General features: G+C 37.6%; 1 protein-coding gene across 11 annotated transcripts in view; it reads left to right on the top strand.

Moving 5' to 3' along the window:
• Positions 1-26792, top strand: part of MYO9B (myosin IXB) — a 130620-nt gene that overhangs the window by 50918 nt on the left and 52910 nt on the right. For all 11 annotated transcript variants that reach the window (XM_074204435.1, XM_074204437.1, XM_074204440.1 and 8 more), the window contains 5 exons: positions 11581-11675; positions 24317-24379; positions 24806-24905; positions 25184-25284; positions 26024-26153. In XM_074204435.1, the coding sequence (XP_074060536.1) occupies positions 11581-11675; positions 24317-24379; positions 24806-24905; positions 25184-25284; positions 26024-26153 (489 nt within the window). The remainder of the gene's footprint in view (positions 1-11580; positions 11676-24316; positions 24380-24805; positions 24906-25183; positions 25285-26023; positions 26154-26792) is intronic.

The following is a 26792-nucleotide window of genomic DNA, read 5'->3' on the forward strand; positions in this document are numbered from 1 at the left end:
TTAGTGAACATCTAGAAAATTAACAGACCATCAGAAATAGCTAGGCATAGCAGACTAACGTTGAGACACGGGATTAATATGATGGTAATAGAGAATGTTTTATACTCTTTTGGGGGAGAGGAGAGGGAGACCCTGGCTCAATGTCAGTACAAATAGATGAATTTACTGGTTTGATGTCAGCTTGGAGGCAGTGCCCCAGGAATTGGTGCTTGGCTTCTTGCTACCTTTAGCAGTTCTACGAGTGATTCAGATGAAGACATAGATAGTATCCTTTAGCATGTTTATTAAATTGACAGATGACATAGAGCTTTCGGGAATAACTCATATACTGGAATCACATTTGGAGTCAAAATGATCTTGTTACATTGGGCCAAATATAATAAAATGAAATGTAATAGAAATAATTGTTTTGGTTTTATATTTGAGTTTTTAGAAAATCAGCTTTACAGGTATAAGATAGGGAAGATGTGACTAGACAGCAACTCACCTGAAAAAATCTGGTGTTTTCAATTCACTGTCTGCTTGGTATGAGTCAGCAGTGTGATAAGGTAGTCAAGAATATTTATTCAACTTTGAGCTATTTTAAGAGTTGTAGTGTCCAGAATTAGGGAGGTGATAGCACTAGTATACCCAGTCAGACCACAAGTGTAGTATAAATTCTGGGTACTACAGTTTGGATAAGATATGGAAACCCTGGTGAGTATCCAGAGATGGTGGACCAGGATGGTCACAGGCTTTGAGTTTGTCATATGAGGACTGATTTTTAAAACTGGAAATGTTTAGCTTTTTGAAGAAAAAGTCTGAAAGGGAACTTGATATCTATCATCCAATATTTGTAAGGCTCTGACACGGAAGAGAAACTCTTGTTCTGCTTTGCCCCCCACTATGGCAGAAATAGGAGTCATGGATAGGAGTTGCAAAGAGATAGATTTAACCTTGATAAAAAGGGAGAAAAAATTTCTCTAAGTCTTAAAATTATCCTTAAGTGGGATGGGCCATTTTAGAATTAGTAGATTCTTCTTCATGGCAGCTCTTCAAGTATAGGCTGAATAAGCACTTGTTTGGGGTGTTACAGAAGAATTTTTTTCAGGACAAGGTCAACTTAGATGTCCGAGATCTATTCTAATCCTCATGTTTCTGTGGTTTAGAAAGTCCCTGGAAGAGCTACATCTAAATAGAAATCTCTCCACCATGTTCTACAAATGATAATCCATAAGTGGATCAAATGTAATTTAATTAATAAACAGCTTAAGATTTTTGTAAGTTTTCTCCTTTATAAGAGTTTGATTGGGGGCAGCTAGGTGGTGTAGTGGATAGAGCACCAGCCCTGGAGTCAGGAGTAGAGTTTAATTGTCTGAAATGTTTTAAAAACTTGAAGGGTTATTTAATACAATTCCTTCAGAATCTTTAAGCAACTTTTTTCCATCTGAAAAGCCCCATATATATTTGAATATTAACCTATCTGTATTTCACTTTTAAGTGTGAACTTCACTTCTCTGCACTGAATGTCAATCATTGAAATTGAAAGACTTGTAGTAGACAAGCAAAAGTGATTTCAATTTTTAAAATTCTATGTTCTCTGATTCCTTCTGGCTTTGATATTACAGTCATCTTTTAACTCTAAAATCCTGTGACCTGTGCCAGATTTCCAGATCCATTGTTATTGTCTTCATCATTATCAGTACTTATTGTTTATGGGGTATTAGAAACGACTGAAGAATAGTAGGGATCATAATTTGAATTTATGATGCGGTAGTCACTTTAAAAAGGCCTGGCCCCGAAGGAACTTAATGCTTGACTTATCCTCTTGGGGCAGCTAGATGGCGCAGTGGATAGAGCACCAGCCCTGGAGTCAGGAGCACCTGAGTTCAAATGTGGCTTCAGACATTAAATATTTATCTAGTTGTATGACCTTAGGCAAGTCATTTAACCCCATTTGCCTTGCAAAAAAATATATATATCCTCTTACCCTGATGAGAAGAGATATAATAATAGTATAGTGACTAGAGAGCTGACCTTATGGTCAGGAAAACCTGATTGTCTCTGCAAATTGGCTGTGTAACCAATAACAACTTGGCATCAAAGATTGGTTAATTAGGGTAGAATTCACTTCTTAGAAGACCTTGAGAGGAGGAATTGTTTCATTCTTTGTATTGGAATTTCCAGCTCCTAGCACAACACCTGACTTACTGAACCTGTCCTAATGGGTCTAATTTTTCACATGAGGGATTTGTGGTATTTAGAAAGGTGATACAGGTGCCCAAGATCACATAGCTGGATTAATAGCACAATTAGATTTGAACCATGACTCCAAAGGGTCTTCAGCCCCCTTTCTCTTGTCATATGCTTCTTAGGCTTAACTAAACAATATATACAAATAGGAAAGATAAAAACTTATAGCAAAGTTCAGTAGCAAATTCTAAAAATCTACTGTGTAAGCAACAAAAGAAGGCAAGAACTATCCACTGCCTGAAACCACAGAAGAACAAAGGAATATTAGATGTGACCACAGTCTTATGTGACTTGAGATGTCATTTCCTTTCCAGGGGGCATAAGTTAACCTCCTCATTAAAATGAGGGATTTGAGCTAAAACAAAGATGTAATTTATGTCATTTGCCACTAAAATGAAATTAACTCTTCAAGAACTAACTATGAATAGCAAACTAGAAGTAGCATTCTTGTTTAACATGTTGGATCTCTATCCAATACTGGAATCCTAACGGAAGTGCTATTAGTATTTTGGCTTTTATTTAGTTAGTTTACCATATTATATAAGATTATTGCTTACATCCCTCAGACCTCTTCCTTCCATCATCCCATTGCATAATACCCATGTAATTCAAAGTACTTTCTCTTAATCATTTAATTTTATTTGTGCTATTAAGCCTGTTTGTCATAAAATTTGATGTAGACCTCTTTTGAAACTCCAATGATTAGTACAAATGAAAATAGACCCACTCCATCTAAGCATTGAGCACTTTTCCCACAGCTTGAAATATAGAATATAAGCCTGATATTTTTAGATGGGTTTTTGAAAAGTTGCTCTGCGCTGAGACTGCATACCAGACATGTGAGATCATTGGAGCTATGGGACAGGTTTAAGCCATACACATTGCTTATGAGAGTAATTGCAAAATAAAACATCTTGGTGTCTAGAAGGTCAGGCTAGACTAGACTTTCTTCTCAGTGTTAAAATTATATTCTAAATTGTTTAAGTTTTTGTTTTTTGTATTCGTCAACAAATCAAGTCATTCAACATTTATTAGGTGCCTACTATTTTCCAGACCTGTGCAGAGTGCTAAAAAAAAAAATTCTATCCTCAACAAGCTCACAGTCTAATGGAAGAGATAAGAAGGAAATTACTATGTCCAAACAAGCAATATGGAGATCATCTCAGGGGCGGCACTAAGATTAAGTCATGATGGAAGAGAATTCTTGCTGAAGGAGGGATTTTATATGGGACTTGAAGGAAGCCAGGAAAATGATGTGGAGATAAGGAAGAGAAGAATTCCAGGAATGGGAAATAGCCAGTGAAAAGAAGGGTCCTCAGAATGAGGAGAGCATAGTGGTGAATAAGGTCCAAAAGAACTTAAAAGTTAGAAGGGGCCAGGTTCAGTTGGTCATAAGCCAGATGGTACAGGGCAGAGAGCACTAGACTTGGAGACAGAAAGATACCTCTTCCTGAGTTCAAATGTGACCTCACACACTCCCTAGTTTTGTGATCTTGGGTAGGTCATTTAACCACATTTTCCTTGGCTTCCTCCTTTGTAAAATGAGTTGGAGAAGGAAATAGCAAACCACTTCAGTATCTTTGTCAAGAAAACCCCAGGGGCGGCTAGGTGGTGCAGTGTATAGAGCACCAGCCTTGGAGTCAGGAGTACCTGGGTTCAAATCCAACCTCAGACACTTAATAATTACCTAGCCATGTGGCCTTGGGCAAGCCACTTAACCCCATTGCCTTGAAAAATCTAAAAGAAAAAAAGAAAACCCCAAAAATGGGGGCATGAAGAGTTAGACATAACTGGACTACAACAAAAAGCATTAAGTACCCCCTCTATTCCAGGCAATATGGTAAACCCTGAAGATACAAAGAAAGGCAAAAGACAGTCCCTGAGCTGGGAAAACTCAAAATTTAGTGAGGGAGACAAAATGTAAACAACTATGTACAAGCAAGCTATAAACAAGATAAATAAAAAGTAATCAACAGAGGTGGCAAGGTGGTACAGTGGATAGAGCACCAGCCCTGAAGTCAGGAGTACCTGAGTTCAAATCCTGCCTCAGACACATAATAATTACCTAGCTGTGTGACCTTGGGCAAGCCACTTAACCCCATTTGCCTTGCAAAAAAAAACTAAAAAAAAATCAACAGAGAAAACAGGAATTGGGGGGAATCAGATGTTTCTTTTAAGAGGATTTTGGAGGAAATCAGATAACCCAATAAGTAGAGATGAGGAGGGAGAGTATTCCAGGCATAGGGGACTAAAGAAAAATGCTAGGAACCAAAAGATGGAGTTGCTTCTTGGAGGAACTGCATAGAGGCCAGCATCTGGACTGAAGAAATATGTGGTAGGAGTAGGGTGTCAGATGATTGAAAAGGTTGAGAGGTGGAGAGGTTAGGTTATGAAAAGCTTTGAAACTAGAGAATTTTATATTTGATCCTAGAGGTCAAAAGAAGCCACTGGAGTTTAGTGATATGAGGGTGATATGGTCTGATGAGCTGTATTTTAAGAAAATCACTTTTGATAACTGAGTGGAAGATGGACTGGATTGGGGAGAGATTTGTGGTAAGGAGATCAATGAGCAGATTATTGTATCAGAAAAATGAAGGGAGCATATTCTAGAGATGTAATGGTGAAATCATTGAACCTTGGCAACAGATGGGATAGAGGGGGTGAATGAACAATTGGAGATGCAAGATTGTAGGTCAGCAGAGAGGTTAGAGCTGGATTAATAGATTTGAGAATCATCAACATAGAGATGATAATGGAGTTAAATGATTGGATTACCAAGTGAAGTAGTACTGAGAGAGAAGAAAGAGAGCCCATAACAATGTGCCCTGTATGAAGATCCCACAAAGAAGACTTAGAGGGAGTGGTTAGATACAGGTAGAAGGAGAACCAGGAGAGAGTGGTATCCGAAAAACCTAGAGAGAAGATAATACTAAGGAAAAGAGGATAATGAACATGACAAGAAATCCATAACTTTGGAAAGAGCAGTTTTGAAAATAAAAGCGATTGGGTTAAAAGTCCCTCAAAAGGCAGGAGAGATATGGAATAATAGTGGGGGTGGGAGGATTAAATGAGTGTGTATTGAGAATGGAGGAGACATGAGCATGTTTGTAGCCAATATGGCAGCAGGTAATACAGAAAGATTGCTCCCTCTAACGTCCGTGCTCTTTATTTTCAATCTGCTGGTTGAAATGGATGGAATGAAATAACTTGTATGGGTAAACCCTTCACAAAAAGGGTTACCTCTTTGTGTTAGGTTTAGTGCTTCATCCTTCAGTCCCATAATCAAAGGGGGGAGGACATTCCTCTCTCCTTCACTTCATATGAGACAGGTAAAGAAGATGGTAACTAGAAACTACTGAGTGATATGATATGAAATGAAGAGGTGAGAAAAGGGAGCTTTCAGCAAATGACTTTTGAATGAACACCTTTTTTTAAGTTTTTTTGCAAGGCAATGGGGTTAAGTGGCTTGCCCAAGGCCACACAGCTAGGTAATTATTAAGTGTCTGAGGTCGGATTTGAACTCAGGTCCTCCTGACTCCAGGGCCGGTGCTCTATCCACTTTGTCACCTGGCCACTCCCTATTTTCTGTAAGATTTTGAGTTCCACATTTTTCTTTCTCTGTTCTTCCCCTTACAGAGTAATCTGATATAGGTTATACATGAATAACTATGTTAAATATATTTCCATATTAGTCTTATTTAAAAGAATAATTAAAACAAAAGGGGGAAGATCATGCATGGGGGGGGGAACCATAAAGCCTAAAACATTTTAAAATTTGAATTCAGACTTCATAGTTCCTACTAAGGAACTATCACAAGTCCTTTAGATCATTGTCTTTGATCATTGTACTGCTGAAAAGAGCTAAGTCCATCATAATTGATCTTCATACATTGTTGCCATTAATGTGTATAATGTTCTTCTGGTTCTGCTCACTTCACTCAGCATCAATTTATGCAGGTCTTCCCAGACTTTTCTGAAGTCCACCTGTTCATGATTTCTTACATAACAATAGTAATCCATTACATTCATTTACCACAATTTGTTCAGCTTTTGCCCAGTTGATGGGCATCCCTGCAGTTTCCAATTCTTTGCCACTTCAAAAAGTGCTGTACAATGTGGGTCTTTTTCTCTTTTTTTCATCATCTCTTTAGGATCCAGATCTAGTAGTAACCTTGTTGGATCAAAGGATATGCAGTTTTATTGCCTTTTGGGCACAGTTCCAAAATGTTCTTTAGCATGGTTGGATGAGTTTACAACTCCACCAACAATGCATTAGTGTCCATAAGGGTCAGACTTAAAACCAAGTCTGTATCTGTATGGTAGTAATAGAGCAGCAGGTGCCTAAAGTTAAGTAAGGAATTCATGTCTTATGAAGAATTTGACCTTTTCCAGAGAATAAATAATCAATTTCTGTGTCAAGTTTCATACATTAGTCCTTTGCCAGGCATTGCTGGAGAGTCAAAGAGCTTTCACTGATAAGGGAGGGAAAAAATAATACTCGAGAGCCAAGAACTCAACTAGCATCAAAATAGTCACCAAAAGCCCTCTTTCCCATCAAATCAGGCATTGGGGTTAATGGTTTTGGTAAAGGCAAGTAAGAAGAATGTCTGCACAACACTCCCCCCTCACTATAATAAATGTGATGGGCAAGTCATGCCCCTATTAAATTGAAAATTGAAGGACAGCTCCAGCTGACATTTGTATGTACTTTATTTTTTTTTTAATTTTTATTTGTTTAAGGCAATGGGGTTAAGAGTGACTTGTCCAAAGTCACACAGCTAGGCAATTATTAAGTGTCTTAGATCGGATTTGAACTCAGATCCTCCTGACTCTAAGGCTGGTACTTTATCCACTGTGCCACCTAGCCATCCCATATGTACTTGCAGGTTAAAGCCACAGCTCCCATCTGATCCTCACATTTTTCTGAGGTAAGTGCTAAAGGAAGAGATTGAAGTTGTAAGAAGTAAATGACTTGTCCTTGTCACACAACTTGTATGAGTCTGAATCATATTTCAAACCTATGAGCCCTGCCCTCCATTGCACTGTTCTGCCATGGCACTAGGGTGATTGGTTAGTTTTTGTCCTTCATTATTGAAGAAACCAAAATGACATAATTATGTTTTTAACAAATTGTCCAAGTGAATGTCTGAGGTATTTATTTTAAACATATATCTCACGTTTCCTTTAAGCATTCTTCCTTGCTCATAGAACGCAGCACCATCTCTGATGAGGGCACATCATGCTGGGTGGTTCTATGCCAGGGTATCCCAGGCTGTGCAATTAATTCTAAAGTTCTTAAGAGAGACCTTCAGGATATCCTGATATTGCTTCTTCTGACCCCCTTGTGAGCACTTGCCCTGTGTGAGTTCTCCATAAAATACTTTTTGACAAGCTTATATTTAGCATTCTAACAATGTGACCAGCCCATCGTAGTTGCATAGTACCAATATTTGGGCACAACTATTGCATGTGTTTGACTTTGGAGAGGGGAAAAAAATTCTTTACCTTTTTTATCTTGGAGCAATTCTCAGAATAAAGTTTTAATTGCACAAAATAAAAGGCAAAGGATTGGAAAGAAAATCAGTTCTATTTAAATAGTTATCAAAATGTGTTTTAAAGTTTATGAACAGGGCAACTAGGTAGTGCAGTGGATAAAGTACTGGCCCTGGAGTGAGGAGGACCTGAGTTCAAACTCGGCCTCAGACACTTAATAATTGCCTGGCTGTGTGACCTTGGGCAAGTCACTCTTAATCCCATTGCCTTAAATAAATTTTAAAAAATATGAATAAAATTCAAGAACTCAAGTTAAGAACCCCTTTATTAAAAGGACCAGAGTAATTGAAGAAATTACGATGTTATTTCACATCATCTCAAGATTCTAGGAGTATCATAAAAAATAAGTTGAACATTTGAGAGAGGCCTTCCAGATTTTTGAATTCAGCATTTGTAGATAAGAAAAATGAAGCTCAAAGGAAGGCGTAATCTAGTAGGGAGCATCATTGTTGAGTTGGCAAACTGAGCAGAGACCTGAACTTGAAGCCATAAGGACCATCATATATGGTGTGACTGCTAGCATGACACTCATCTTTTTAAGTTTTGTTTTTTTCAGTTCTAAAATGAGATGCTTAGACTAAGAATCTTGAGCATTAAGAAACAAGAGTGTAGCTTTTTCTCTGAATCAACCTCAGTTCATGAAGAGCAGTTTTCATATAGAATTGTTCTGTACTATCTCCAACATGACCACTACTACCACCTTAAAACATAAAGAAACACATCAGAGAAAGCAGTGAAAAGGGGAGGAGGAGGAGGGAGGATACAACTCCCCACAAGGTAAATCGTGTAGGAAAAATCAAAGTTCACATTTCAGATTCACTACTCTGCATTCAGCATTACCCATATGCCTTCCTCAGAGTAGATTTGACATCAGTGGACCTGGCTTCAAATGATTACCCCTCTGATCCAAGACACTTCATCTTTTTGAGCCTGTTTCCTCATCTGTAAGTGAGTGTCACTTTCCAACTCTGCATCTAAAATTTTGTGGCCTTAATGGTGAGGAAGCCGTTCTAACTTTCTGTGAGTTTTTGGAATTGATTTATCCAGGTTGTCACAACTAATACTAGAAGAATATATCAATTTATATCACCCCCCCCAAAAAAAAAAAAGCAAAAAGAAATCTTGGACTGCCACTTTTCTTAGAGCAATAGCTCTTAATCTGGAATCTATGAACTTGGCTTTTTTATTAGTATAGTAATACATTTATTTCAGTTTAATTGATTTAGGCTTCCATAGACTGCCAAAAGGCCTATGCCATAAAAAGGTTAAGATATGGTCTCTTTATTGGGAAAGGGAAATAATAGTTATTTTTCCTTCTCATTTTATTACTTGCCTTTTGATAGAAAAGCTGAATCCTTTAATACCTTTCCACAAAGTAAAAAATACTGGGCATCTGCGATTTTGTTGATAGCTATGTTGTAGGATATTAAATATTAAATATTCTAGCAAAATTCTCAAGGTGTAAAATTAGTTTCTCTAACACCTTCATTTTTACTTTTAATTCTAACATGCTTAACTCTCAGAATTTAAGTTTTAAGAGTCAATTTCATAAGAAGGTTCACTTTATTTCTGTCTACTAGGACACAGCTTAGACTGTGGTTTTAAGTGTTCTTGTGCAGACATAGCACTTATTTTTGGAACAGGAAGTTGATCGTCTTGTGACCCTGATAAAACAGTCATTTCATGATGACCAAAGAAGACTTCCTATTATGAAGATGCTTCCAGACAATGATCTGCTCTGCTGCTTGCTTTGCTTGAGGGGAAGCTTTTCTACACAGTGTATTCATTTTTGTTGATCTTGTTAGGTACTTTAGAACATCTTGGAAATTGTCATACATTTTATCATTGCAGTCTCTCATAGCTCCTCTGTGTTTTCCTTTTTTATTTAAAAGAACAGAATAAATATGAGCAATCCCTGTTTAGCATCACAACCAATATCATTTTACTCTATCTTGGTAATTGACCATTAAGACATTTATTTAACCGGGGTTTCCAAAAACTCCTTTATAATGATTTGCCTTCTGGCTATGAGCAGACCAGCTCTGCCAAAAGCTCCCTCTTGAGCTCTACCTCCTATTCCTCCATTTGACTTTCATTCCCAAAACATATGTAGGAATAGATCTCCAAATTTTATCATCTGTATCACTGTCCTTAAATATATAAGCACATTCCAAGACTCTGTCCTAGTCCTTTTTTTATACTTTCTCCTTGATGACCTTATCAGCTTTCCTTAGTTTCATAATTTATGCAGATGACTCCTGTTTCTACATATCTTAGCCATAGTCTCTCCTCTGAACTCCAGTCCCACATCACAAACAGCCTTTCAGACATTTCAAACCAAATGTTCCTTAAACTTTTCAAACTCAGTATATCTAAGACAGAACTCATTTCCACAACCTCAGCTTTATTCTTAACTCTTGACTCTGCTCTTTATAGTGATTAATTCCTAAATCCTACTATTTCCATCTCCACAAGACTCTTTGGCTCCAGGCCTTACTTCAAGTTCTTATCATCTATTTCTGGGACTATTACAGTGATCTTCTAATTGGTCTCCTTGCCACAGTTTTCTCCCTACTCCACTCCATACTCCATACTTCCAAAATAATTTTCCTAAAATTTATATCTGACCATGTTAGACCCCTACTCAATAAGCATGTTCTTTCCTAATGCCTCTAGGATCAAACGAAGTCCTCTTTCTTTTTGTTTTTAAAGCCATTCCTGAGTATCCACACAGGATTTCAGAAAAACTTGGAAAGCTTACATGAACTAATGCTGAGTGAAGTGAGCAGAACCAGGAGAACATTATACACATTAATAGTAACATTCATCGACTGTATTCATCAACTGTGATAGAGTTAACTCTTCTCAACAGTACAATGATCAAAGACAATTTTAAAAATTATGGAAAATACCATCCACATCCAGTGAAAGAACTATGGAATCTGACTGCAGACCAACATATTATTTTCACTTTTAAAATTTCTTGTTTTTTTCCTTCTCAATGGCTTTTTTCCTCCCTTTTATTCTGTTTCTTCTTTCACAACATGACTAATATGGAGATATGTTTAACATAGTTGTACATGTGTAGCCTATATCAGATTACCGTCAAGGAGAGGAAGAAGAAAAATGTGGAACCCCAAATCTTACCCCAAAAAAATGAATGTTGAAAACTATATTTACCATGTAATTGGAGTGCGAGGAATTTAAATGTAATTAGGAAATGTTTAATAAAAATTGAATGTCCACACAAACATTAGTATCTGCTGTATCTTGTATCTGTTTGGTATGTATTCAGCATATACTTCAGTGCACAAATTGTCTCCCTCAATTTGTATCTACTTTGAGAATAGGAACTGGTTTAATTTCTTGTCTTTGCATCCTCTGGTATCTGGCACATAGCTAAGAAATGCCAATTGATTGATTCAGACTGACTTTCATTAGGGCCATTATAAAAACATTAGAGTTTTCTTGTAGCTATTAGGGCGCCATTCTCTTTTATACAATTATTACTTAGGTATAACCAGAGTCTTGAATTCTAGTCCCAACCCTACCACTTATCTAAGCAGTGTGACCTCAAATAAGTTATTTATTCTTTCTCTGCCCGAATTTCCTTGTTGGAAAAATTACAGAACTTTGATGTTTCTGAATGTTCTTCCACAAATTTATATTTTCATAATGTATTTCACAGATTCAAAATGCTTAGATCTCAAGTTTCCTGTGATAAATACCGTGCCTTTAAAACATGATATATTTTGGATTTCATCATCTGAAAATTTAATTTTACTTCTATTGTAGGCATTTGGAAATGCCAAAACAGCACACAACAACAATTCAAGCCGTTTTGGGAAATTCATTCAAGTCAACTATTTGGAGAATGGCATTGTCCGAGGGTATGTACAATAATTTCAGTTTTATATAATTTCAATTTAGCAATCATTTTTTAAATGCCTACTTTATGTAAGGGACTAAGGTTATGCACTTGGGAATGGAACAAAAAACTGCTTATTATATTATATTGAAGGATACAACATAGTGGACTTCACAGGAAGAAAGAGCATTGAAGAGGAAACTTGAAAAGAAATAAGGATTCTGGAGGTGGAGATGAGGAAGGGAAATGCATTCCATAGATTGAAACTGTTCCTTGTATGATTATGGGGGAGGCAGGGAGATGTTGTGCCAAGTCAGGGAACTGAAGTTCTAGGAAGTCTTGTTTTGCTAGGAAAAAATTGTTTATGAAAGAAAATAAAAAAAGCCTTATAAGATAGGTTATTTAGTGTATGTGGGAGATGAGGAAACTTATTGAAATTAGGAACTTGGGTGATTTAGTTATGAGAATGATCAGTAAAAACAAGACAGTTTAAGAGCTATGGGAAGCCAGCTATTTGAGGACTAAGGGTTAATGGTTAAAAGTTAGATGAGATCAAATAATGAGTAAAATGAGATGGCAGAATTGTACTGAAAAAAAAGTCTTGTAATAAGGATGCCACCACTCATCTTCCCATCCTCCAGTCAGTCACCCTTGTGCCAACCTCCCACTTTGAAGTTTTAAGATGCTATAGCCTGCCAATTTATTTAAATCATTATTGCTGTCCCCTATAAGCTAACATTGACAACTTTATGTTACCCTGCACTTATGTCTTATCCATGTCATTCATGAAAATGTTAAGTAGCACAGATCCCTTGAGCATTCTACATTTCGGGTTGAACTCCAACCATTAATGACCATTCTTTAAATCAGGCCATTCAGCAGTTCCAAATCCATCTAATTTTACAGTCATCTAGCCAATATCTTGCTGCCTTTCACAAGAGTAACATTTTTAAATCTAGTTAAATTCCACAGCTTTTTCTTAAGGTTCTAGTTTAGCAGTCTGATTTTTTAAAAAAATCAAATGAATTTGTTGTGTATGGTGAACCTTTGAAAAAAATAGTAATATGTTCATTGATACCTTTTCTATGTGTCTCCTCTGCTATCAGAACTGAACTGTCCCTTGTAACAAAGAATATCACAGTGATTGCAACAGTTACTATATATGGTAATGGATGCAACATAATGGTCTCAAGGTCCTTCACCTTCTAAGAGGAGGGAGCTTTATTCATTATCTTTTCCCAAAGACCATTATTGGCCTTGGGGTTTTTTGTTTTTGTTTTGCTTCTGTTTTTGTTTTTAGAAAGCAGTGGAGTTAAGTGACTTGCCCAAGGCCACACAGCTAAGCAATTATTAAGTGTCTGAGGCAAAATTTGAACTCAGGTACTCCTGACTCCAGGGCTGGTACTCTATCCACTGCAACACCTAGCCACCCCTTAGCTATCAGTTTGATCTTTTTTTAATATCCTGTGGAACAGCTTTTCTGGTTCTATACATCACTTCTCACAAGTTGTCCTGTGTTTCTCTGAATTCCCTTTATACATCATTTGGGTTTATTTTCATCCATTTGTATATGTATATTTCCAAGTTTCAAAATTTCCTTCTACCCTTCCTTCCCACCCCGTTCCCCTCAGTAGGGAACAATCAGGTTAGCATTTTACAAACATATTTTGTTAAACATATTTACAAATTAGTAATTTTTGGCATGAGGAATTAGGATTAAGGGAAAGAGATACTATAAGAGAAAATTTTTATAGTGTTCATCAGATTCAGTAGGGGTGTTTTTTTTTTCTGTATGTTTTGTTTTTCTTCCTCTGATTGGGGATAATATAGACCATTACCAGTTAATATAGTTATACATCATTTGTTTAACCATTTCCTAATCAATAGATATTCATTTTTTCCCTGAATTTTTGTTACCACAAAAGGCATCAGTCTTTGAGAGACAGCGGAACTTGATATGTCTTTTATCTCCTTGTGACAAATACTATTAGTAGGATTGCTGGTTATTAAGAATGGATGGCTGCATTCACAGCTCCCCTCATGTGCTATCACCAGTCCAGGTGAGCCCAGTGGATCATCAGGCATTGATTGAGGACTTAGTGTGTGCCAGGTGCTGTGCTGCTGAGAGCTGGGTGCACAAGGGAAGGCAGAAGACATTGTCCTCTTTCAAGAAGCCTACAGTCTGATGGAGGAGGCAACAAATAATTCACTGTACAAACAAAATATACAGAACACATTGGAGAACTATCTCAGAGGACCATAAACCTGGGAACAATTCTTGCAAAAGGGAGGACTTTAGCTGAGACTTGAAAGAGACCAGGGAAGCCTGGAAGTAAAGATGAGGAGGCAAGGCATCCCAGGTATGGGGAGATAGACAGCCAGTAAAGATGCCCACAAATAGGAGATTGGAATTTCCTATGCAAGGAATAGCCTGGAGACCAATGTCACTTGATCCCAGAGTTCTCAGAGCAGAGTAAGATAAAAGAATATAGGAAAGGCAAGGTGGGGATCTGAAATTCTAGAAGATACCCAGGTTAAAATTTATCTTTTATTATCTACAAAGAGTTTGCTAATCAAATCCTCAGTGTAAAGAAGACTAGAGGCCATTACAAAAAGCTTTTATCAGATTGACCTTTTTAGAACTTGTTCCATGTGATCTTCAAAAGCTTGCATTCTTTGGAAAACTTATTTATACTGTTTTCTCATATGTTGAGGAATGGCTCTTGGTCTTATATATTTCTGTCAATTATATATATATTGAATATGAGACTTTTGATATTCTCCTACTTTTGTGGTTTTATTCTACCTTCATTGATTTTCCTCATGCAAAAGCTGTACATAATTATAAATGATTATAATTATATAATATGAATATATATTAATAATATATAAATAATGTAATTATATAAATGAAAACAACAATACAAGGCAGCTTTTTTCCCCTCTTGAAGGGAGGTAGGACAACAAATTTAATAGGCTGTATACATTGTCACAAAATGTTACTTTGCTCAAATTTACTGGTTTGTTATTTGTTAATTTGTTTGATTATACCTTTTGAAAACCAAGAAGTTTGAAATAAAAATTGTCTCCCTTGATTTATATGTTTATTTGATTGCTATGATTAAGTTTACAATAACAGTTAACTTTCAAAATGATGGTTCCAGGTTTTAATAAGGAACCTATTTATTTAATAAATTGGTAAAAATCCAGATAAATGCCGAGATGTTTTTGAAATGTTGATGATACGGTTGTTTAGTTGAAATTCTGCCTCTACTCTTGTTTACATTGAGGATTTGATTAGCCAACTCTTTGTAGAAAATGAAAAGATAAATTTTAACCTGGGTGCCTTCTTTAATTTCACAGATTTTCACTAAATGAAGGCTTTGATTAATGGGGTTTTTCTTTTCTTACATTGACTGATAATGCTTTCAGAGAATTTTTTTTCACATTCATAAAGTAGTCAAGTAACATGCCCCTTAAGGACCAGGATGGTCATTTTTCATCTTCTAGGCCCTATTTAATATAGTACCTTTCACATAGTAGGTGCATAATAAGCATTTCTTAAATGGATTTTTAAAAGTTCATTAAACCATCATGTAGGGAATTAAGTTGAGGGAGGAGGAGTCTGGTACAGGGGTTCTTTTTTTATATATCAGAAACTTCTTTGACAGGCAGAATGGTGAAGTCTATGAATCCCTGCTCAGAATGTTTTAAAATTCATAAAATAAAATACATAGGATTACAAAGAAAACTATTTGTAATGAAGTACCATTATCAAAATATTTTTAGGTTTTTGCAAGGCAAACCGGGTTAAGTGGCTTGCCCAAGGCCACACAGATAGGTAATTATTAAGTGTCTGAGACCGGATTTGAACCCAGGTACTCCTGACTCCAGGGCCGGTGCTTTATCCACTGCGCCACCTAGCCGCCCCTCAAAATATTTTTAAATGTAAGTTAGGAAACACTGGATCTCTAAGAAGTGGAGAAGTTGAATATTGACAGGCTCCTGAGTAGAATGAGCAAGAGAGCTCAGGTATCACAGATGCTCGCCTTCCCAGGAAGACACCCAGCAGATAATTTAAAGCCAGAGAGATTGGGTAAGTGACCAAGATCCAATTAGTTGATTATTCCCCAGCCCCAAATAAACCAGTCTCCACCCAGGAATGTGAATTTCTACCTCCCAACTTAGGTAGAATTTAGATTTACCCTACCATGGGAATGTTCCCTATTTCTCCTTCTGGCCAGTTCATGCCCATGACCTACTTAAAGACTTGATTCAAATTCATGTCATGAAGTTATAAAATTCTAAACCTGGAAAAACCCAAATCATCTTAATCCAACGCCCTCATTTTGCAGATGAGAAAATTGAGGCCCACAGAGATGGTAACTGAGCAAAGATTACCAACTAGTTAATGATAGAGTTTATCCTACCTGATTCCTGCTACCTTGTCCAAGGTTCTTTTAAAGCAAGCATTTCTTTTTTAAAATATATAATATTCTATTTTTTTCTAATTACATGTAAAGACAATTTTTCTGACATTCATTTTTTTTTTAAATTTTTAGTTTGAAATTTTCTCCTTTCTTCCCCTCTAAGATATTAAGCAATTTGATTTAGGTTATATGTGCAAGCAAATATCTGAAGCACCTACTATAATATCTACCAGGTGCGAGATACACAAATAAAAGTGAAGCAGCCTCCCCTAACTTTGAAGAACTTACTATGGAAGAAATGTTCCTGTAGCCTAGAGGAATATGCAAAAATATATAATGAGGTAATGGAAGTGGAAGCTCACTAGCATCTCAGATCAGGAGGGAGGAGGGACAGGTTTTCTAAGATGACTTTAAGAAGTGACCCCTATGTTATTATAATAGACTCAGGAGCTTGTGATTCAATGGAGAGAGTCAGTAAACCTGAGTTCAGATCCCAACAAGGTCACAACCAGTGATATAACCTTGTACATTTCATGGTATTCCTTCCTCAGTTTCCTCATCTGTAGCATGAGAGTTGCTATGTAGTAGAAGATGACTTATGAGTTCTTCCATATTGACATCTGTGATCTTTTGGGGACAGAACAAAGACAGAGGGCATAAAGTTGTCTTAACAAGTTACGGAGGGGGCGGAGCCAAGATGGTGACATGAAGGGATCAAGTCTTAGGAGCTCTCTGATAAAAACTCATAAACTAAGGTCTCTAACTAAACTTTCGAGAGACAGAACCCACAAAGGGACCCAGTGAGGCAGTTCTACTCAAGGTAACCTGGAAAAGAGCAGAAAGGCTCTGCTCCCGTGGCCTGCCAGAGCTAAAGAACTTCAGCCTCCCGGAGGCAGCCCCAGGGAGCTGGGAATCCCAGCTCACAGCAGCAGGGGAGTTTCCTGAGCTGCACCCCAAGGAACACTGGGCACAAAGTGGGGGAACTGCAGGGGACCTCTGCCAGAGCAAGCATGTGGAGCCCAGCCCTCAGGGCACACAGGGAGCTGCTTGGTCTTTGGGCAGCCCAGACCAGGAAACAGAAGCAGGCGGAGCCAGTGAGCAGGAGCCCCCAGGGCATGAGCCCATTGAGCTGAGGGAGGGGAGTGAGGAGAGACTGCAGAGCTCTGTCCTCTGCCTCTGGAACAGGGCTCTGACCACATTCAGATGCTGATTGCAGTCTAGGTCCCCCCATAGAACAACAGGGCCCCCGCCACCTCGGCCCTGTGGCAGAGGGGGCCGCTTATGGTCATTCACAGACCAGGAGGGAGGACAGAGCCTCATACACTGAGACCCTCGTGGGAGTGTCCCAAAAGCTCAGGAAGCACCCCAAAAAACAGGCTTAGGCTGGGAAAATGAGCAAGCAAAGAAACAAGAGGAAGACCATTGAGAAATATTTTGCAAATGAGCCCAAGAAGGATCAAAATACTCAGTCTGAAGATGAGGAAGCACAAGCTCCTGCATCTAAAGACTCCAAGAAAAACAGAAATTGGGCTCAGGCTATGACAGAGCTCAAAAAAGACTTTGAAAATCAAATGAGGGAGTTGGAAGAAAAACTGGGAAAAGAAAGGAGAGAGATGCAGGAAAAACATGAAAATGAAGTCAGCAGCCTAGTCAAGGAAATCCAAAAAAATGCTGAAGAAAATAGCATGCTAAAAACCAGCTTAGGTCAAATGGATAAAACAGTTCAAAAAGTTATTGAGGAGAAGAATGCTTTAAAAAGCAAAATTGGCCAGGTGGAAAAAGAGATCAGAAAACTCTCTGAGGAGAACAAATCCTTCAGACAAAGAATAGAATTCAGGGAGATTGATGAATTTACCAGAAATCAGGAATCAATACTTCAAAACCAAAAAAATGAAAAATTAGAAGAAAATGTGAAATATCTCACTGAAAAAACAACTGATATGGAAAACAGACTTAGGAAAGATAATTTGAAAATTATTGGAATACCTGAAAGTCATGATCAGGAAAAGAGCCTTAACATCATTTTCAAAGAATTACTACAGGAAAATTGCCCTGATATTCTAGAAGCAGAGGGCAAAATAGAAATGGAGAGAATCCACCGATCCCCCCAAGAAAGAGATCCCAAAAAACCACCCCCCAGGAATATTATAGCCAAGTTCCAGAACTCCCAAGTCAAAGAGAAAATATTACAAGCAGACAGAAGGACACAGTTCAAATATCGTGGAGCTGCAGTCAGGATCACACAGGACTTAGCAGCAACTACATTGGAAGCTCGTAGGCCTTGGAATACAATATACCGGAAGGCAAAAAAGCTTAGAATGCAGCCAAGAATGAACTACCCAGCAAGGCTGAATGTCCTCTTCCAGGGAAAAAGATAGACTTTCAATGAACCAGGGGAATTTCAAATGTTCCTTTTGGAATGGCCAGAGATGAACAGAAGGTTTGATCTTCAGATACAGGACTCAGGTGAAGCATGGAGATTGGAGGAGAGGGGGGGAAATATGAGGGACTTAATGAGGATGAACTGCATGTATAGAAAAATGATACTGATAATATTCATATGAACCATCTCAGTTAATAGAGCAGGTATAGAGGGAGCTTTTATAGTTGAAGCACAGGAGAAAGCTGAATTCGAAGATAAAATATGGTGTAAAAATGGAGTCAATAGGAAAAAAGGGGAAATGGAATGGGAGAAAGAAAAAGGAGAAGGGGAATAGTCCAAGATATTTCACATAATAAGATTTTTTTTATTACAATGAGCTATTGCAGTGATATGGAAGGGGGGAGGCAAGGGGGAATTGAGGGAACCTTTGCTCTCATCAGAGATGGCTAGGAGAGGAAACAGCAAATATACTCAATGGGATATAGACATCTGGAGTAAGAAGGAGGGGGGAGCAGGGGGAAGGGGTGGGATGCAAATGATGGAAGAGAAGATGCACCATGGGGGGAGAGTGGTCAGATATAACACATTTTCTTTTTTACTTCTTGCAAGGGGCTGGGATTGGATGGCCTGTCCGGGACCATAGGGCCAGGTGGATGCTGGGCCTCAGAGGTGGTATGGGGGCTCAGGGCTTCTTGGCCCCAGGACCAGGGATCTGTCTGCTAGGCCACTCAGTGACCCTACAGCAGAGTCAGAGTGAAAGGAGAGAGAAAATACAGTACATGGTAGTGGAGGAATAAGAAAGGAGGGAGTTGCAATCAGCAATGGCAACATTGGAAAAATATGGAAGTAACTTTTGTGATATACTTATAAAGAATGTGATCCACCCGCGACAGAGTTGTTGGTGTTGGAACAAAGACTGAAGCACATTTTTTATTATTATTATTTGGGGGAGGGTGCAGGGCAAGTGGGGCTGGGTGGCCTGCCTGGGGCCACATAGCAGGGTGATCTTTGGGTGTCTGGGGCCGGATTTGGACCCAGGTGCTCCTGGCTCAAGGACCAATGCTCTGTCTGCCACCCAGCCACCCCTACTATTATTACTATTTTATTTTATTTTGGGTCTTTTTTTTCTCTTCTTTTTGGTTTTTGCAGGGCAGTGGGGATCGGGTGGCTTGCATGTCACATGGCTGGGTGATTGTTGGGTTTACGAGGCTGGATATGGACTCGGGTGCTCATGGCTCCAGGGCTGGTGCTTCGTCCATTCATTGCACCACCTGGCCATACCTACAATTATTACTATTATTTTTTTTAATTTTAATTTTTTTTCTCTCCCCTTTACTTTTTTCGCCCAAGCAAGTCTATCTATATTCATGGGGGGAGGGGTATTTTGTTTACTTGTAAACAAGAATATTTTATTAATGTAAAAAAAATGTACAAAATAAGAATAAAAAATAAATTTAAAAAAATTTAAAAAAAAAAACAAATTACGGAAAACAAAACAAAGATATCCAAGATAACTTTAGCCATCTCTGCAGAGCAGCATATATCAAGTACAATTTAATGTGCTATAAACTAAATGATCCTGGAAGTGCCATGAATGTACATGAACCTCCAGATTGGGTAGGTTAGACTCAAGGAATCTTGTTGTAAGGAAAAGGATGTTGAACCCTGATCCTGAAGGTGGTGAAGGCTCTCAGCAGAAAAGAGTAGTTTGTACAAAGATGTGGACAATGAATAAGCAGGGAATCACAAAGAAACTAGCTTAACTAGAGGAGAAAAAATATAGTAGAAGAAAAAAAAAGAAGGGAATTTTCAGAGTATAAGTAGATATGTAGATGGAGATCCTTCAAGGCCCAAATGAGAAATTTGGGCTTAAGTTTCCTAGCAAGAAAGTTAGATGCAAAGTCTGGAGCAATGGAAACTATGGGTTCACTTTTACCACATAGCAGTGTGATCCTAAACAACACACTTGTATGCCTTTTACTTCCTCTGTTAAATAGTAATGATGATCAGGGTGGAAAGAAAGTCGACCTAGAAGCAGAGACCAGGTTTTTAATCTTACCTCTGACCCCTTCATAGATGTAAAGACTCCGAGCTTCCATTTCCACATCTATAAAAATGAGAATAGTACAATATTACAATAGTACAGCAGAATTTAATTCACCGGGTTGTTATGAAAGTGTGGTACTTTGTAAATGTCAGCTATTACTATTATTTACCTCTATCACAGAGTTGTATAGACCCCCAAAATACTTCAAAATCATTTGCTCTTCCAAATTCAGAGAGGCATTGTTATTATTTCTCAAAGTAATAAGGTACCACTGTAGAGTTTTCCCCAAAGCTAGAACATGAAAATGGAGGCAGCAAAGTGGTTCAGTCAAGAAGTCAAGAAGACCTGACTCCAGATACTTACTGTGTGACTCTGGGCAAGTCATTTAACTTATTTTTGCCTTACCACTGTAGAAGAAAATGGCAAACCACTTTAGTATCTTTGCCAAGAAAACCACCTGGACAGTTTTCTGGATGCTATGGTTCACGGGGTCATGAAGAGTCAGACCCAAATGAATGACTAAACAAAAACCTAACATAAAAAAGATATTAACGGGCGGCTAGGTGGCATAGTGGATAAAGCACCAGCCTTGGAGTCAGGAGTACCTGGGTTCAAATCCAGTCTCAGGCACTTAATAATTACCTAGCTGTGTGGCCTTCCAGAGCCCTGCTGTCATCTAGACTAGTGATCAAACAGGGGCCATTCAACCATTCAGGCCACCTATTGACTTGATGTTAAATTGTATTGTTATCTGTATTTTATTGTATTTTTATTTATTTTGCTAGATATTTTCCAATTCTATTTTAATCTGGTTTGGAAGCACTTGGTAGAAAAGGCTGCATACTAACAAAATCTCTGCTCTAGACCAAACCTTGTAGTGATTTAGATGGCAAATAGTGAGTGACTTAGAGTAGTTTTTGTGAAAATGGAGAGGAAGGGATGAATCTTAAGAGTAATAAGATTTGCTGAAAAAGTATAGGTAATGAGGAGAGGAGAAGAGTCAAATTCAAATTTCCAAACTAGGAAGGCACAGGTGTTTTCTAAATAGTAAAAGGAAAGCTTTAGAAGGACTGTTGGTTTATAAAGTAATATTTTAGGTGTTGATGGTGTGTTCTAGTAATGTGAGGGTTATGTAGACAATTGAAGGAGAGAAAATTAGAACTTCTTGTTTGGAAATCCATGAAAAAAAAAAAGATACTGAATGCCTGAGGAAATGAACATAGAACAAGGATTCTTTGTGTCATGGAGCCCTTTGGCAATGTGGTGAAGCCTCTTCTTCAGAAAAATACAGAATTTACATAATTATATAAAACACAAATTATTGAAAAGGAAGCAAAGTATATTGAAATAGTTAGCAATGGGGCAGCTAGGTGATAGAGCACCGGCCCTGGAGTCAGGAGGACCTGAGTTCGAATGTGGCCTCAGACACTAATTACCTAGCTTTGTGACCTTGGGTAAGTCATTTAACCCCATTGCCTTGCAAAAACCTAAAAAAGAAAAAAATAGTTATCAAAATATTTTGTAAAAAACAAATTCATAGATCCTTGGTTAAGGACTCAAGACATTGGTGGGGGGGGGGAGCAGAAGGCAAACCTCTAATTTGGGGATGGGGTGGGGGTAAAGGAACTATCAAAGGCAATAAAATGCTCAGAAAAATAGAAGAGAAAGTGATGAAAGTAGAGAGATTAGAGGAATGAGAGCAGAGTAAAGATCACAGGACATGGTCAAGAATAAGCCTTGATAATGACTAACTTTAATGAAATTAGCACCAGATCCAAAGTGATTTAAGAAAAGTGTTGAGAGGGGCGGCTAGGTGGCGCAGTGGATAGAGCACTGGCCTTGGAATCAGTAGTACCTGAGTTCAAATCCGGCCTCAGACACTTAATAATTACCTAGCCGTGTGGCCTTGGGCAAGCCACTTAACCCCATTGCCTTGCAAAAAAACTAAAAATAAAAAGTGTTGGGGAAAATGGAGTTTAACAGTAAGATGAGATTAACTGAAAAGAAATATGATGGTCAAAATCATATAAAAGGGACTCTTGAGAGAAGGCTCAGTATAAAGAAATATGTTCCAAACTAACTCAAGAACTGCCAGAAATATTCCAAATAAAATCTCACAAAGAACACTGATTTTTCTTTGAGGATTTCCTGCAAGTTGTAAGTGAGTGACCCACAAATTTGTTTTCAATTTGCATGGTAGATATCATTAATTGTTACCCTCCTATTCAGTAAACTCCAGGGTTTCCCTTTTATCTTCCAGATGAAATCTAAATCCTTTGTCCTGTAAATCTCTGCATAACCTTTCAACTTTCTGGTCTTGTAATCTTCCTCTCTCTACACGCTCCAGCCCATACTGACTCTTCTTCACATGTGATACCTCTATGCCTTTACACCTGGATTGCTCTGTCTCCTCTTTTATCTTCACTTCAGAATCCTTGACTTCCTTTGAGATGCAGGCACCATCTTCTCAATAACACCACCAATCCCTGTCCTCTCAGTTGCTAGAGTCTCTCTCCTGTTTACCTCCCATTTATTCTATGTCCCTTGTATGTCACTCTACTTCAAAGAAAAAAATTCTTTTAGCACAAGGACATTTGGTCTTTCTTTTTATCCCTAGTGTCTGCCAATATATTAGGTGCTTAATAAGTGCTTGTTGATTGATGGGTCTTTTAGAATTCTACTAGATGAAGCAACTGGATTGTATTTTTTTAGGGAGATAACTGTGCAAATCAAAAATTACTAGCTTCATAATGTTTGAATATTATTAAATCTTTCCATTAATGTCAACTTTGAGTAATAAATACTGTTTCATTTTCTCCAAATGAAAATCACAAAATAGTCTATTCTGATGTGTTTATTTCTGTCATCTATTTAAGAAAATGGAGTTTTTTAAGCCCTCATGAAGCTGCAGTGTTAACACAGGAAAAGTTAAAAAGTCAATTGGTGGTTACTGAGGGGTTTTTATTACCATATCTAATTAATATCAATTGTTGAAAGCTCCATCTTTGTGTAGACTCTGCATATTTGAAAAACTGAGACTCTTCTTTGCCAGGAATCTTAGAATTTCTCACTCAAAGCAATTCTACATCATAACTGAGGAGTGGTTGGTTTCTGCCCTTTTTGATTCTGCCCTTTGGATTCTGCTTTTAGCTACCAGAGAGTATTATCTCACAGCATGTCAAAAGAACAATTAAAATATTATCTCGGGGAAGCTAGATGGCGTAGTGGATAAAGCACAGGCCCTGGAGTCAGGAGTACCTGAGTTCAAATCTGGTCTCAGACACTTAATAATTACCTAGCTGTGTGGCCTTGGGCAAGCCACTTAATCCCGTTTGCCTTGCAGAAACCTAAAAAAAAAATATTATCTCTAAGTTTTCCCATTTGGCTCTACTGGTATTTTCTTTAACCTTAAAAAAAGATTTGGAATCTGTATATTTTATTTGTGGCTTATGTGGATTTGAACTTGTAAACTGAAGACCTTTGATCACCAGGTGAGAGGCAGCTTGGGCTTATGGATTGGGGTCCAGAGGGACTTGGGTTCAAGTCTTATCATTAACACATATTTTGGTTCATCAAAATGGGGAAATTATTTTAATTCTTGGAGCTCCTGGCAGTTCTCTAAAATTAAAGGTTGCAGAACTGCCAGTTCAGTGAAAGAAAATTTCTACCCCATCCCCCAGAATTACATTATTTGAAAAAGACGGCATACTTGAATGATTCATTTAATTTGTAACTCTTTACAATATTACAAGTTATCCTGTTTTACTATGGAAAATGTTTATCAATTTTTGTTTTAATGATAGGGCTGTTGTTGAAAAATACTTGCTTGAAAAGTCTCGCCTGGTCTCTCAAGAAAAGGATGAAAGGTAAGATTGTTATTCTGAAGTGACATATGAAAAGAATTTGGGTTTAGGGGAGGAATTGTACTAATATCTGTAAGAGGAAAAGGCTAATGTTTGAGAATTCAGCAGGAATATGTCTTCATAAGGAGCCCTTTGAAAATCACTTATGTTCTGTTACAGTTACAGTGAGCTAAGACTATCTCTCTCCTTATTAGGAAAATTTTCTGAAGTAACAAGGCATTTGTGGGAAAGGAAAAAGCTTCCAAACGTCATGCTTACTAAACTCAGCTCTGAAAACACATTTTTGTACATTTGTATTTTCCCCACCCACTAAGGAGATTTTTAAAACATAGCTGACATTTTCAGTTGGGTTTACATGAAAAATCCAAAAGAATACTGGACTATTTTTTTAAGCTATAAAAATTTTTTTTCCTTAATTTTGATTCATAGAAACTATCATGTGTTCTATTATTTGTTACTTGGAGTCAGTGAGGAAGAGCGCAAAGAATTTAAGCTCAAACAACCTGAAGACTACTTCTACCTCAACCAGGTAAACAACTTAAAACTGGGACAACCAAGGTAATTTCTGTTCTGGTCTGTTCTGTTCTGTGGTGGCTGTTTACAAGCTGTTGGAAGGTCAGAGGCTGTTGGGCCTTTTTCCTCTTCTCTTCTGAAACAAGCTTCAAGGAGAGCAGAGGAAAATGATATAAAGGAGCCCATTGATTCCCAGTTGCTTGGCTAGTCACTGTTAGTGCCAGTAGAAATTATTCTCATTTACCAACCCAAAGTTCCAAAAATGCTGAGTAGTTTGATATTCTTCTTATACAGCATAACTTGAAGATTGAAGACGGAGAAGATCTGAAACATGACTTTGAAAGATTGAAACAGGCCATGGAAATGGTTGGCTTTCTTCCAGCAACCAAGAAGCAGTAAGTCAGATTGTTTTAATAAGGAGTTCAGGTAAATTGTTACAATGTCCCCAGTTGTACTTTATTATGGTAATATTCTGAGAGGTAGTGTGGTATCACAGAGAAAGTCTCAGCTCTGAATGTAGAGTCCCAGCTGCAAGTTCCCACTCTGCCCAAGCTCTGCAACAAAGAACATAACTTCTGTGAAACTCCATGTTATGTCAAATGAAATAAACTTTATCCTCCCTCCCTCCAAGGTCATTGAGAGGATCAATTAAAATTGTGGGTGTCAAGCACAGTGTAGTTGTAAGGTGTCATCTACACATGCATATTTAGTACTTGTTCTTTGCCAGCCTATAATTTCATAAGTGTCAGGAGCTTACTGGAGAGGAAATACCCTCCACCAATGAAGATTGCAACTGCTCTCTGTAGAGTTGCCTGGGTAAGGAAGGGTGAAGCACCTTCTGGAATCAGACAACAGTTCGTCTGAAGCAGGATTGAAACCTGCATCTTCCTGACTCGGAAGTTACAGCTCTTGTTTATTAAATTTTGAGAACCATATATTACCATTTTATTATATATTGATTATTAATATTAAATGATCATAATAGTCATTGTGGCTAGTTAATAAAGTATTAAAATTCTTTCTAGTCACATTGTAAAGAAAAGTATTGAATGATATTTGTCTTATATAGTTAGAATCATTCATTAATGATTTTAATAATTTGCAAAATAAAAATTTATTTTCTTTTTATCCAAGGATTTTTTCAGTTCTGTCAGCTATCTTATACCTGGGTAATGTTACCTATAAAAAAAGAGCTACAGGTCGTGATGAAGGTTTGGAAGTGGGACCCCCAGAGGTACTAGACACACTCTCCCAGCTTCTAAAGGTAGCTCTTTTTTTTTTCCCTGCTTTGCTCAAAATATTACATTTGAAAATGCTCATACTTTGCATATAGCCATTCAGTATATACCAGTAGATGTCTTCTAGAAAAGTATAATATTAAATCTTTGAATAAAAAAATTTTCCTATGGACAGTTATACTATGCCCTATACATTCATACAACCCATGACTTCTCAGGCTGATTTCTCAACTCATAATGCCATCTTCCCTGTCTCTTACTAAAAAAATTCTTTTTTGTTTGTTTGTTTTTGAGGCAATATTCTTTCAACACTCCTTCCCAGCCCAACCACTTGCCCTATCTTTCATCTGAACCTCCATAGCACTTGAGTGATATGTTGTTTTTGGTACCTAGAGTATTCTGCCGGGTACTATAGTCATTTGTGTTGTTAGGCTAGCTATATGTAGGTATATTTAGGGTAAAGATATGAATTCAAATCCAGTCACAGAAAATTATTAACTTTGTGACCCTAAGCATATCACTTAATCTCTGACTTCTTTAGATTCCTCATTTGTAAGGTAGAGATAATAAAGCACTTATGTCCCAGGGTTGTTGTTGAGAATAAATTGAGATGTTTATAGAGCATTTTGCAAACACATAATTGCTATCAGTAGTAGTATCATTAT

This window comes from Macrotis lagotis, chromosome X (assembly GCF_037893015.1).
Source record: "Macrotis lagotis isolate mMagLag1 chromosome X, bilby.v1.9.chrom.fasta, whole genome shotgun sequence".
In the NCBI taxonomy this organism is placed as follows: domain Eukaryota; kingdom Metazoa; phylum Chordata; class Mammalia; order Peramelemorphia; family Peramelidae; genus Macrotis; species Macrotis lagotis.